The 13,557-nt window shown below is 44.0% G+C and overlaps 2 protein-coding genes across 9 annotated transcripts in view; one reads left to right on the top strand and one right to left on the bottom strand.

The window, feature by feature from the left end:
- The window catches only part of Mtmr6 (myotubularin related protein 6), a 43,147-nt gene extending 39,914 nt beyond the window's left edge, over positions 1–3,233 (bottom strand). For 2 of the 7 annotated variants that reach the window (XM_076545130.1, XM_076545133.1), the window contains exon 1: positions 2,448–2,617. Coding sequence is in view for 2 of the 7 variants with exons in the window: in XM_042284961.2 (XP_042140895.2) it covers positions 2,448–2,471 (24 nt within the window). In the remaining 5 variants the exon portion in view is untranslated. Of the gene's footprint in view, positions 1–2,242; positions 2,419–2,447 lie in introns of those variants that run through there. The other 5 variants (XM_042284961.2, XM_042284959.2, XM_076545129.1 and 2 more) reach the window with 5 other exon arrangements.
- Positions 3,234–12,042: 8,809 nt separating this feature from the next.
- Nup58 (nucleoporin 58) overlaps positions 12,043–13,557 on the top strand; it is a 54,452-nt gene continuing 52,937 nt past the window's right edge. For both annotated transcript variants that reach the window (XM_042284957.2, XM_042284956.2), the window contains exon 1: positions 12,043–12,377. In XM_042284957.2, coding sequence (XP_042140891.1) covers positions 12,271–12,377 — 107 coding nt within the window. In that variant the 5' untranslated portion in view covers positions 12,043–12,270. The remainder of the gene's footprint in view (positions 12,378–13,557) is intronic.

The following is a 13,557-nucleotide window of genomic DNA, read 5'->3' as shown; positions in this document are numbered from 1 at the left end:
AACCCTCACAAGCATGTTTTCAGGCCAGCATGATCCAGGCAGTCCTTCACTGGGACTCCTTTCCCACGTGATTCTACACTGTGGCAAGTTGATAATTAAAAGACACCCTCACAATCATAATATCTAATGAATTAACACATATGTGTGAAATGTGAACATTGTGAAATTATGACACTATTACATAACCGTGTCCATTGATATAATTGCCAACAGAAGGTAACTATTACTTATCAAAAACGGCTGTTAAACAACATAAAAAAAAAAATCACCAAACAGTCATACAGCATTCTAGCCAATTAAAAACTGCTTATTACTTTTACTTGGGGGGATGGTAGGCAAGCACAGGCCAAGAACCTGTGTGGAGGTCAAAGGGCCCCTTTCAGGAATGAGTGGGTTCCATCACATGGGTTCTGGAGAACCAATGCCAGGTTTGGCAGCAGGTGCCTTTACCCAGTGAGCCATCTTGACAGCCCTACAGACAATTATTGATCATACTAACTAAACTACACAGAGTTTAAAACGGCAATCTATTTCTGGTTTGGAAACACATTTTTTTTTTTTGCATCGAATTAAATATGTCTAGATGAAGACTACACATAACAAAGACTTTGGCACGTTCAAAGCCACTGTGTAAGAATATGCTCTTTTTCCAAATAATGACTTAAGGAAATGGCACCGTCTACATGATAATTATCAGGATACATCGTGAGGTTCGTGTTGATCTTGCTGTGGTTTGCCCAGTGTCAGTCAAGTGTGTACACACTAATACCTGACAAACCTCTGTTCCACTGTAGTCTACATTTAAGATTACACCCATTTAAGATTATTCCAGAGAAGTGAGCGGATGCTACAACCGACACACAGAGTAACAAAGGAGCTCCCCTAAGAAGCAACTTCAGTAGGAAACCAGCTGGAAAGCTCTTAACCTTTAAAAATACCTAAAGAAACCTTACCTCAACACCTGCAAAAAGCAGCCTTACCTAACACTGGCATGGGCCCACCATGAAAAGTCAGGCTTAATCAAGGACAGTCTTCAAGGTCATAAAAGCTACAGTTATACTCCCCCCAACCCCCCACCCCGCTGCAAAGCCAGAGATATTTATTAATTAATCATAAATTGAAGGAGGGGTTCAATTTGTGTTCACTCACCATTCACTTAGGAATAGGGTGTGTTTTGCTCACTGGATTCAGTTTGCTTTCACTGGTGTGTGTGTGTGTGTGTGTGTGTGTGTGTGTGTGTGTGTGTGTGTGTGTGTTTCACAGAAGCAAACAAATGAGAGCTGCACTGAGGTTCAAAGAGAGAAAGGCAGTTTCTGATCCAACAGCTGCCCGGGCCCTGTGACCAGGTCAAGACCTGGCTCTCGAGCCCGCTGCTCTCTTCCCTGCCTTCCACTGGATATCTAATCACCCTCCCATTTTCAAACTTTAAATGTCAGCAACTCAAACTTTTCAATCATTTTATTTCCCTTCTCTTTAAAGAAAAAAAAAAAAAAAGTCTTGAAAAAGGAGTTGGATTCTCAGCATCTCCAAGTTTACTACAAATAGGTTAGGCAAACTCCAAAACCCACGTTATGTTATCCATAACGTAAAGGGCTGTGAAACGTTTTAAAGAACAATGAAGGTAATTCAGCTTGTTCCCAAATGACCTGTAACTTTAAGATCTTTAGGACAGGTAGCAAGTGACTGTTACGGCTTTGGTAAAACCAGGAGAATTGTTTTTCCCATCTTAAAATGATATTCAAACCCATCGATCTCCATTTTCTGTTTTGTTCCCTTCTGAAGCTGAAGTTTTTGCCTAATTCACTGTGGGTAACAGTCGGGTGTCATATCAGTTTTTAAACTTCCAAAAATTAAAAAAAAAAAAAAAATTCGTTCATTCTCTAAATTCCTTTCACAGGGAAAAATAAAGGACGGACTCGACACGCTCAGTTATGGGGAAATTCCATGGACATAGCCTTTCCCCTTCTGCATAACTGCTGTCAAGCTGGCTCCCAACACTTAGGACAATGCCTAAAGTCGGAAGCACAGAAGTACCAGGTCTAAGTGGCTGGAGGACTAGCAAAGTGAGCGGGCTCGGATGCTCTAACGTTAGCACCCCGAATCTGCGGGCGGGGCACGTAAGCCAAAACAAGACTAGTTCCCTCGGCACAGTACTAGTACTGGCGATGCGGGACCCACCCGGCTGGGGGCCAGCCAGGCGGCGATCGGCCGAAAGCCCCCAAAGTAAAAAAGCAGCCCCCACCTTGCCCCAAGAACGCGGAGCTCGCTGGGCTGCCACCGTTGGTCGACTCCCCAAGCACCTCCTGCCAAGGCGCCTGCGCCGTCCTCACGGCCTCCGCACCCCCAAACTGCCGGCTCGCAGCTGCGGCCCCGCACCCCCAAACTGCCCGCCCGCCCGCCTCTGCCCGGATGGACCCCGGAAGCCGCGAGGATCTCCCGCCGACTACCTTGGTCGTCCGGATGTGCTCCATCACGGGGCGACGCCCGCAGGCAGCTGGCCTCAGGAGCGCACCATCGGGAGGAGAGGAACGGGGCGGTGACAGCCACCAGCAGGAACTCCCTCAAGCCGCCAGCGTCAGCCAGCCCGCCGGCGGCGGCCACTGCGCAGGCGTCGTCCGCGAGCGCCGTCGCCTAGAAACACTTCCGCAAACCCCAACCACCGAGGGGATCCTGGCTGAGAGCAGAGCGTCTCCAACCGAGCTCGGCGCTGGCCGGGGCGCACCATCGGCAGATCGTACAGCGCCCTCCCCGGTGGAGGACTAGCATTGCCGAGGCCGACCAGGCTGACCCCTGTTGAACCAGTCAAGGACCAATGAAGCGGCCAGGCCCTCTGAGGCACTAGAAGACGTTTTTTTCTAGGTTTGAAGATAAGTCCCGGCTAAAAGGAATTTGCCCGTGAGGGAGAGACTGGATGTTTCTGAACTCCATTACCATGCCAGCTTAAATCACATTTAGAAGCCCATGGGGCACTGGACTGCTGTGATGAACTATTAAAATCTATTATGATTATTAGTATTAAATCCGAGTACATTTTATATGATCTTTGGTGCCAAGTGTCAGGATATAACTCTTACAGGTTTGTAGATATGGCTACGCTTTGATTTAAGATGCTACGTGAATGGCATTTTTTTTCTTCCTTCCTTCCTTCCTTCCTTCCTTCCTTCCTTCCTTCCTTCCTTCCTTCCTTCCTCCCTCCCTCCCTTCCTTCCTCCTTCCCTCCCTCCCTCTTTCTCTCTCTCTCTCTTCTCTCTCTCTCTCTCTCTCTCTCTCTCTCTCTCTCTCTCTCTTCTTTCTTTCTTGTAGATATGGCTACGCTTTGATTTTGGTTGCTACGTGAATGGCTTTTTTTCTTCCTTTCTTTTCTTTCTTTCTTTTTTTTTTTTAAAGACTTTTTTTCAGGGCTGGAGAGATAGTTTATCAGTTAAATTTGTACTGGAAACTTGCCTGTTGTTTGTTTTCTCCCAAATAAGTGAAGATGGCTGGGGATGGACAGTTTGTCTTCCTAACTAATAGCTGTAGCCCTTTGCTCCTCTGACTGCCTTCTGCAAAAGGCTCTTGAATTAAACCAACGCTTTTAAAATTGTGCATGGCATCGGGGTTGGGGGGCAGTACCTGACCAAAACTTTAAAAACTGAATGTACAGTCAGTCTCAAGGATACAGCCTGTTTCTGACTTGACTTCTCTTCAGCTTTGGTTCTCGACACTCTCCATGTATATTTTGTCTGTTCATGCTAGTGAAGTATGTCAGCTCAGATTTCATCTACTCTAGTCATGTATGAATTGCAATGTTTTTACAGTTTGTACAAAATGTGCTATGCTTTGAGAAACAGCGGTTTAATAACAGAAAGCGAAACTTTTCCTTTTTTCCTGTTATCATTCCTTAGCATTCCTTCAAATTAGTGAATCTTTGCTTTGAGCTGTATATCCATGTCTGCTTTAGTCATTAATAAGTAGTTAAGATGCATGTGTACAAAAGAATTATTTTAAAAAACAAATTTATGGTCTGGTGTGTGGAGGCATGCCTTTAATCCCAGCACTCCAGAGGCAGAGGCGGGCTGTTCTCTTTAGGTTTCAGACCACCTGGATCCACACAGTGAGACTGTGAAGAACAAACTAGCAAATGTTTGATTTGTACACCTCTGTTAATGTACCTATACAACCAAGGACAAATAAAATTTTTTCTCAGGGCTGTGGATTTAGCTCAGTGGTAGAGTGTTTGCCTAGCAAGCACAAGGCCCTGGATTCAGTCCTCAGCTCCGGAAAGAAAAAAAAGAAAAAAATTTTTTTTTCTCTTAAAAAGAGGTCATGAGAGGAAAGTTTTTAAAAGATTTTTAAACAGGCTACCCGGAATTAATCAATAAATTTTTGTTCAGTTTTGGTTTGTGTTCATTTTCTCCTTAATTGATACTTTTAATAATTTGAGATCTTTCACAAAAACTTACTTTTAAAGGGAGGCAACATTAAGTTAACGTTTGGCAGAAATGAAATAATTCTCAGTAAGAATCTAGCCATATAACCAAGACCTGATTTGAAGGTGGGAGCAAAATTATCATAAACTATCTTTATCCCCTTAAATAGTTATCAAATTATTGCTCATTTTTGTGTGTGACCTAACACCCTTATGTCTGCTTCATTTATCGTTTTTTGAATGTATCAACAAGTACCCTAGCTTCCACCAACCCAAAGGCTGATACTGTCATCAGAGTACTAGCTAAAGGCTAAAGTCATGAGAGAACACCTGAGACCCTAGCATAGACTAGTCTGCCTTGCTGTATCTTCCTTCCTGATGTTTCCATGACATAACTGCAGAATGGCTTGATTTATAACAGTCTTTGTTCTATTACCATAAAATTTCTTAAGATTCCTAGCATGTTATAACATGGTATTTGTGGTAACTTGGGTCTGTGTTCCTTGTACACAGGCACTCATATCTGGCTCCAGAATAAACTCTTATTCTCTTTGAGAGCTGTTCTTATCGCTGTAAGTCTTGATTTATATCCAAGAATACCATGTTTCCAATTCCCACCCATCCACTTGTTATATAAGTATCTATGACCCCCAAAATGTAAATTTCTCATTTAATAAGATTGTTCTTCCCACATTTGGTGGTGGTGGTGGTGGTGGTGGGGAATGGTTGTTTTTTGTTTTTTGGGTTTTTGTTTTGTTTTGTTTTGTTTTGAAATAGTGTCTCTCTGTGTGCAGCCATGTCTATCCTGGAACTCTCTCTGTAGATCAGACTAGCCTCAAACTCACAGAGATCCACCTGCCTCTACCTCCCAAGTGCTGGAACTAAAGTGTGCCACCACCACCCAGCTGTTCTTTCCATTTTTAACATCCAGTTGAAATCCTCTTATTTATTAGTAATATTCTGACAAACTTCTTTTTATGATTAATTTTGTTTTTATGTATGTGTGTTCATCTGTGTTAGTATACTGCAGATAGATAGGTGCCAGAGATCAGAAGAGGGTGTTGGGTCCCCTGGAACTGGAGTTCTATGCGGCTGTGAGCCTTCTGACTTGTGCTGAAAGTTGGTCATGTGGAAGAGAGGCATGTGCTCTTGACTGATAAACCGTCTCTTCTGCCCTGACGAATGTCTTTCAAATAAAAATGTTATTCATGTAGCATCTTAAATGAAAACTCAGCCTTATGTAAAGACCTGTCAGTGTTATATTCTGACACTTGGCAACAAAGACCACATAGAAATGTTCTCAGAGCCCAATACCACTATGGAAATAAAATGTTGTTGTAGTAGAATGCTGGCCTCTGAGCACAACAGTGATTACCATCTTAATCAGAGCAGGTGGACCCTCTTGTAGAAAAGGGGGATGGAGTGTGATCAGACCCTCAACCTGAGATTCCAGTGGTCACCCGATGCCTGCCTCTGGCCTCTGTGTATGCACACACATGCACACAGACACACAACTGCATACCCTTCATATACATAAATTCCTCCCCCCACCAGTCATGCTGTGGAATAATCCTTTTTTTACACTATGAATATATATTACTTTCATTGGTTAATAAAAAGCTGACAGACTGATAGCTGGGCAGGAAGTTAGTTGGGAAAGACAAACTCAGAATGCTGGGAAGGAGAAGGGTGGAGTCAGGAGTCGCCTGCCAGACAAAGAGGAAGCAAGATGAAAATGCCATACTGAGAAAAGGTGCCAAGCCATGTGGCTAAACATATATAAGAATTATAGGTTAATTTAAGTGTAAGAGCTAGTTAGTAATAAATCTGAGATACCGGCTGAGCATTTATCAGCAATATTAAGCGCCGAGTCAATTATTTGGGAAGTGGCTGCTGGGTATTTGGGATTTGCTGGCAGGACAGAGGGAAACTTCCGATTACACTGTCATCCTATAGAGGGATATTCCTCAGCAAAAACAATGCTGATGTATTACCTCATAAGCAAAAAGCTAGCCACCATACAGCAAGTTCAATGTGACCAGCAAATAGTTTGCCGTTGTTGCAAATAGAACCTCGGGTGATTTTTGTAATTCCTCTGACACTATTTCGAAGCATTTTCTTTCCATGGGATGTCTAGTGAAATCTGGAGATATCTGTGTTGTCTTGGTTGGAAGTTTGACACAATACTGCTGACATCTAGTGGGTCCAGGCCAGCTGCAATGTGCCAGAGAAGCACACACAACGAAATCCTGGTGCCCTAGAGGGCACCAGTGAGGAGGTAGAGAAGGCCTGTCCACGCTGCCCAAGACTTCTGAACTCGGAAATCTGACATTTGGAGTTAGGAAACGTACTTTCAGGACTTGTGAGATGGCCCAGTGAGGAAAGCGCTTGCAACAAAAATCTGATGATCCAAGGTCAGTCCCCAGAACCTCTAAACACGTCCAGTGGCACACCTGTGACACACACACACACACACACACACACACACACTGACACACACACACACTGACATACACACACACACACTGACACACACACACTGACACACACACACACACACACACACACTTAAGAATTGAAATGATAAGGGTACAGAAAGGCAAATTACACTGTACATCACAGCAAGACTCTCACACTGAAACTGGCATCATTTTGACAGTAACCATTCTGTTTTTCACCCTCCCCCTCTTGTTTCATGGCAGTTATCATTTTCTCCCTTTTAGATTTTCAGATGGTAACACTGATGGTAGCTATGTCAGGTGGCAGAAAGGACACTGAGTATCTTTTCGGTGTTGTGGGAAAAGCACTGTTTCTTCCCTTATTTCACAGATGACAAAAAATGAAATACAGTGAAGTGAGTTGTCTGACATCACAGAGCAGATAAAGTCAAGAGTCATGGCATAAAGCCAGACACTCTGACTCCAGAGTCTGTGTTCTTATTAGCCATTCTATATTGACTCGCTTTTCAAAATCCATATTAAGGTTCCATTATTGGTAATATGAGAGGCTAGAAAATCACTCTGTGTAAGACCAAACCTCAAGTAGTGGAAACTATAAAATCAAGTTCTATGAAGCATTAACTAACTGGTAAGACAGTGAGAACTTACATATAGAGGTCTGAAGGAATGCATGTGTCTGTAGAGGTGAGCAGGTCACTGATGCTGATACTGTAGGAAGACCATTTCAATCAGGTCCATTTACTACCTATTTGATACCCTCCCAGAAGCCCAAGTGCTGGGTCCGATTTAGGCGGTAATCTAATGGGACACCCACTGACATAAAGCCATAGCCAGAGAGAAACTCAACCAATCCAGTGTCCCAAGGAAGGAAATCCACCTTGCCACTGAGGACAGAAGCCAGGGAAGCGTCTGATTTGGAAACGTTAAAACGTGACAACGTCACTAGACAGATTTATATCCTGAATTCATTTTCAGTTATCCAAGAACTGAAAATCAAGTTATCTAGAGGTAAATGGAGTTCAAATAGACCAGGGTTAATTGTGCCTCAAGACTTCATTGTAGCAAACACAAATCTTTTGTGGTGGAACATGCCTCTATAATGAACCTCACATAATTCTTATAATTAATCTTCCAAGGAAAATTGCATTAAAATCACAGTAAGGTAGCACACAAGGAAAAGATCTTGAAGTAAGAGCAACATGGTGACAACAAGATTATATAATGACCAGGCTTAGTTTACTTTAAAAAATGCTAGCTATGTGTAAGGAAACAAAAGACAGGAAAAATACTTGCCGTACTTAGACATTCCTAAGGAGAAGGCCTTGTTGCTTACACCAGACCTCCTTCTGGGGAGATGTGAACAAATGTCTACTCACTCTAGATAGAGCACAAAGGACACATCCTACCCAAGTCTGGTTTGGGCAACCAACAACTCATTGGGCTTGCTTACAGGAGTGGGCTGGGGGCAGTTAGGGCAAAACAACCACCCAGTGAAGTCTTAGCTTAGTAGTGACTTCTCTACAAGTGTACAGATGGAGTCCCTTTGTTGTAGGATGTTCTGTATGTCAAATGTGTTGCTCTGATTGGTTAATAAATAAAACACTGGTTGGCCAGTAGCCAGGCAGGAAGTATAGGCAGGACTAACAGAGAGGAGAATTGAGGGAACAGGAAGGCAGAGAGAGAGAGAGATGCTCCCAGCCGCCACCATGAGAAGATGTTAAGATACTGGTAAGCCACGAGCCACGTGGCAACTTATAGACTAATAGATATAGATTAATTTAAGATAGAAGAACTAGATAACTAGAAGCCTGAGCCATTATGCCAAATAGTTTAAATAATATAAGCGTCTTTGTGTTTATTTTATAAGTGGGCTGTGGGAGTGCAGTGGCTTGGGGGGACCCGGAGAGAAACCACCAGCTACAGTCCCTTCTTCAGTTAACCTTCCACATGCTCTAGCTTTATACACACTCCAGCACCTCCTCACACCACGCACTGCTGGGGCAGAACAACAAACAACTGGCAAGTGTCAACTAAGGGAAAGGATTTTTTAGGCTTAATCTTAAACTTGATTCAGCCTGACAGACTACTTGAACAAGAACTTGAAACAAGCCCTGGACTTTCTCATTATGCAGAGACTGGACAAATGATACAGGACTTGACAATTAACCCCAAAAATTTCTTTTCAGGATCCCCTAAAGATGTCTTCACCCCCAGAAAGCAGGAAGTAATTTTAAGAAAACGACACCCACATTCCCAAGATGTGGGATTCGAGGTTTTTGGTTGTTTAGTGAGTTATGGATATTGTCATTGTTTATGATGGTTGGTTACAAGTTGTTAATTGTTAATGGTCAAGAAAAAAGTTGAACAAGGGGATTAGATTCAGAGTTTTTGTTTAAAAAAAGAAGAAAAAGTAAAAGCAAAAAGTGAATATAGATATGAGATAGATCATTGAGTCTACTCTGAGAAAAAAGATAAATAATAAGATAAATGGGTAGATAATTGAATCTACTCTAAAAAGAAAAAGGGAAGATATAAAAATGACAAAGGTAGATTATTTAATCTATTATGAAAAGAAAAAAGAGAATATGGATATGATAAGATAAAAAGGTCAATTATTAAATCTACTTTTAAAAAGGAACTGCTTGTTTTAAATAGGATAAGTAATAAAAATTTTTGTCTGAGTTTATCAAATGTTACTGGACTAGATATTGTTATATATTAATGAAGTTTTTTATCTGAATCTGTCAAATGTTAATGTACTAGACATCGTTAATGTAATTCTTGACTGTATATATTGTATATACTTATTGGGTAGTTTTCTGTATTAGTTATAAGCCTTTTTTTTAACTTTAAACAAAAAAAAGGGGGAAATGTGGTGGATTGTGTTCCCCAAAATATTGTGCATCCTAATAAACTTATCTGGGGTCAGAGGACAGAACAGCCACTAGATAGACATAGAGGCCAGAAAATGGTGGCACACACGCCTTTAATCCTATCACTTGGGAGGCAGAGATCCATCTGGATCTCTGTGAGTTTAAAGCCACACTTGAAACAGCCAAGCATGGTGACTCACGCCTTTAATCCCAGGAAGTGATGTCAGAAAGCAGAAAGGTATATAAGGCGTGAAAACCAGGAACTAGAAGCATTTGGCTGGTTAAGCTTCAGGCCTTTGAGCAGCACAATTCAGCTGGGATTCATTCTGAATGAGGATTCAGAAGCTTCCAGTCTGAGGCAACAGGACCAGCTGAGGAACTGGCAAGGTGAGGTAGCTGTGGCTTGTTCTGCTTCTCTGATCTTCCAGCATTCACCCCGATAACTGGCCTCAGGTTTGATTTTATTAATAAGATCTTTTAAGATTCATGCTACATCACTGTAACTAAATACAATACACTAGAGTGGTCAAATATTTACTTCTCATTGCTTTTGGAGTTTGAGAGACCAATATCAAGGTGCCTGCAGACTGAGTTCCTGCAAATGGTCTGATTCCTGCCTTTCAGAAGGCCTCTCACAAGGTGGAGGGCTCTGTCGTCTTAGAAGGCACTAATCACATCATGTTCAAAACACACCTTCTGATGTCATCCAACTTTAATCTCCTCCCAAAGGGAAATGCGGAGGAACAGAGCTTCAACATTATAAGTGAAGGGACACTAGCTCACTGGAGCATGTGGCTCTGGGAGGCCTTGCCTTTCTCTCCCATTCCCTCTGTCTTGCTAAAAACCCTTATATTACATCCCTAAAGCTAGCCACTAAGGTCTATTTCCTTATTTGGCCACCTCCTCCTGAGGTTGACCACCAAGGTCTAGTTATTCAAGTATTGAAGTCTAGCAATCAAAATCCCCCTTTGGTCCACCCAATTAACATGCCCATTTAAAATTAAACACCTCATCCTAGCACGGTGTTTCCCCTTTACCTTTATAAACCGACATTTTCCTATGGGCCACGTCTGTCTCCTCTCTATCCAGAGCCAGTGTTTCGTCTCACTCAGGGACAAATATCCCCACCCCCTCTCCCTTATGCCCTTTCCCTTTTCCCTCATCCTCTATCTCCAGTCTTTGTCTTTTATTTCCTGCCCTCTGTCCTTCTGGGGCAAATAAATCTCCTTTGTGCTGTGAACTTGGTTTTGGTGTGTCCTGAGCCAATAATGATACCCTTGCAATAAATATTCGGGAAGAGGACAGGTCTATACAATGGATTTGGAGGATGCCCTGATTCAGTCAACTGCAGGTCGCAATGCCCAAGGTTAACACAAAGTAAGTGCTGAATTATAGATAAGTCGAGAGAAAGGAAGTTCTAAAGATTTGTCATATAGAGGGCATCGAGTGCTAGATTTAGAGGCTACTGAGCTTTTGTTCAAAGTACTTCCGTGGTAAAGATTGTGCTTTAGAATAAATCTGAGTGATGGGACGATGGGACCAGAACAATATGCCAATTTCTGATGGAGAACTAAAGAGCCACAAGAGCCACGTCCTGATGGCAGCGCTTCCAGACCACTGCTAGGAAGCTTTTCTTGGCGCTCATGTCGCTCCAGGTCCCCGGTACATACTATCTCTTAGATCGCAGGTTTCTGTCCTTTTATCGTCCTCCTGGCAATTCGTCCAGTAAACAGCCCAAGGTGTGGGGAAGCCACATGACCACGAAGCAGCAGCCATCAGGGAAGGTTCCCAAGAATGGCACGCGCCACACCCTCTGCCCACTAGGACCCGGGGCACCGTGTCCCCTGACCTCAGGCTGGGTGGCAGCGGAGGCAGGGAGTGCTACGCCGCTCCAGAGCCCCTCCGCACACGCAAGTCAGGAACACCAGGGAAGGCTCTGGTCGGAAGCGTGTGTGAATTAAAACCCGTGGGTTTTCGGAGCATCAGAAGGTAGACACCCTCCTTTTTTCTCGGGTGCAGTGACACCCAACGAAACCCAGATGCCCCCTTGGAGGAGTATGAGGTGACGACCAAGGTCCTTCCCAACTCTGGGTTTTTTCGCATGGTTTTGGGCAGGAGTCCGGACAGAAGTAACATTTGGGGGGGGGGGCGGTCCTTCATTCAGGAAGTAGGGCACGAACTACCGCGAGAACTTCTCGAGTAGTTGGCACTCCGGGTGCTTATCTCTTTAAGAGAGTAGGCGGGGCGCCCATCCTGGCTGCCTGACGCTAGCACCGCCCCCGCTCCGGTCCCAGGGTCCCCTGCGCGACGGGTGCGCTTCCGGTACGCTCGGCGCGCGGGCGGCGTCGCGCGGGCTGCGTCGCGCGTGCGTGCACGTGTGGCCCCGCCTCCTCCGGTCTCGCCGCGAAGCTGCCGAGGTTGAACTTCCCGCCTGGCCGCAGCGATGTTGCGCGTCCTGCCTCGGCAGTGAGGGGACAGAAGCGTCCCGGGTTTCTCCGCTCTTGTTGACGGCGTCGCGCCCAGAGCCGCCATGTCCACGGGGTTCTCCTTCGGGTCTGGCACTCTGGGCTCCACCACCGTGGCCCCCGGAGGCACCGGCACAGGCACCGGCTTCTCCTTTGGGACCGGCACGTCTAGGTAACCGTGTGCACAAGGCTTCCGTGGTCTGGGGCTTCCCCGCGAGGCTCGGCTTGTCGAGGTCTGCCGTCAGGCTGCCTGGCTTCCCCGCGACCCCCGCCGGGTGTCGGTCCTGGTGGGGTTGGGGACCTCTGCTGCCAAGGCTCTGCCATCCCCAGACGCGCGGAGGCCCGACTGCAGGAAGCGGCCTGGCATCCGTCTCAGGGATGGAATGGGGGCGTTGAATGAATGACAGCTTGTTGCCGACTTTTAGGAATAGAAAAATCGGAGGAAGATAATTAAAAATTTCCTCTTGATAGTTAAGATTTCATTACAGTATTTAACGATTTTGAACGTTACGGTGCATTGAATATGTGATTATTTTTGTTGCACGAGATTTTCAAGTCTTTGTGCACAGAGGACCCAGTCTGTCTTTTTTAAGCTTTTATAGCATTTATTAGTAGTAATTTCATATCGTATGCGGATTAGCATAACATCCTAAAGAATTTTGTAGTATAACCACCCGCATTATTGTTTCCTTTCACTACAAGTTTAAGTAGTTTACTCATCAGTTTGTGTAATGTATTCAGGTAGTGACAGATGTATAGCTAGGGGCTTCAGAAGACCATTTCAGTGAAGGAGTTAATCGTTAGAACTCTGTCTTGTAAAGCGTTCGTAAAATCAGGAACTCTGTACTCGAAGGATGAGGTATCTCCTGAAGCTTAACCATAATGTGGCTATAGACTAAAATGGCTAGACATTTAATATCCCAAGAAAGCTCATTTTTTTCCAGCCCGTATTCGATACAGCAAATCAAAAACAACAGTACTATGAGACAGCTCCAGTCAAATAATGTTTTTGGGTATGATTTCTTGTACTACTTATGCTGTCTAGACACAAGCCACTGTGCTATACTGTCTTTTTTGTTGTTTTTGTTTTTTGAGACAGAGTTTCTCTTTGTAGCTTTGTGCCTTTAGTCCAGGCTGGTCTTGAACTCACAGAGACTCGTCTCCTGAGTGCTGGGATTAAAGGCGTGCGCCATCACCGCCTGGCACTATACTGTCTTTTTTTAAACTTTCCCCTTTGTTTTCTTTTTTGAGTGATGAATTGGTTTTAGGTTTGTCGTTTTAATGGTATTATCTCACTTAGTTCTTTTTTTAGATTTCATTTTTATTTAATATGTGTATGTGTTTAGCCTGCA

This window comes from Peromyscus maniculatus, chromosome 9 (genome assembly GCF_049852395.1).
Source record: "Peromyscus maniculatus bairdii isolate BWxNUB_F1_BW_parent chromosome 9, HU_Pman_BW_mat_3.1, whole genome shotgun sequence".
In the NCBI taxonomy this organism is placed as follows: domain Eukaryota; kingdom Metazoa; phylum Chordata; class Mammalia; order Rodentia; family Cricetidae; genus Peromyscus; species Peromyscus maniculatus.
Note: the sequence above shows the minus strand (reverse complement) of the source record. Positions and strands in the feature narration are given on the sequence as shown.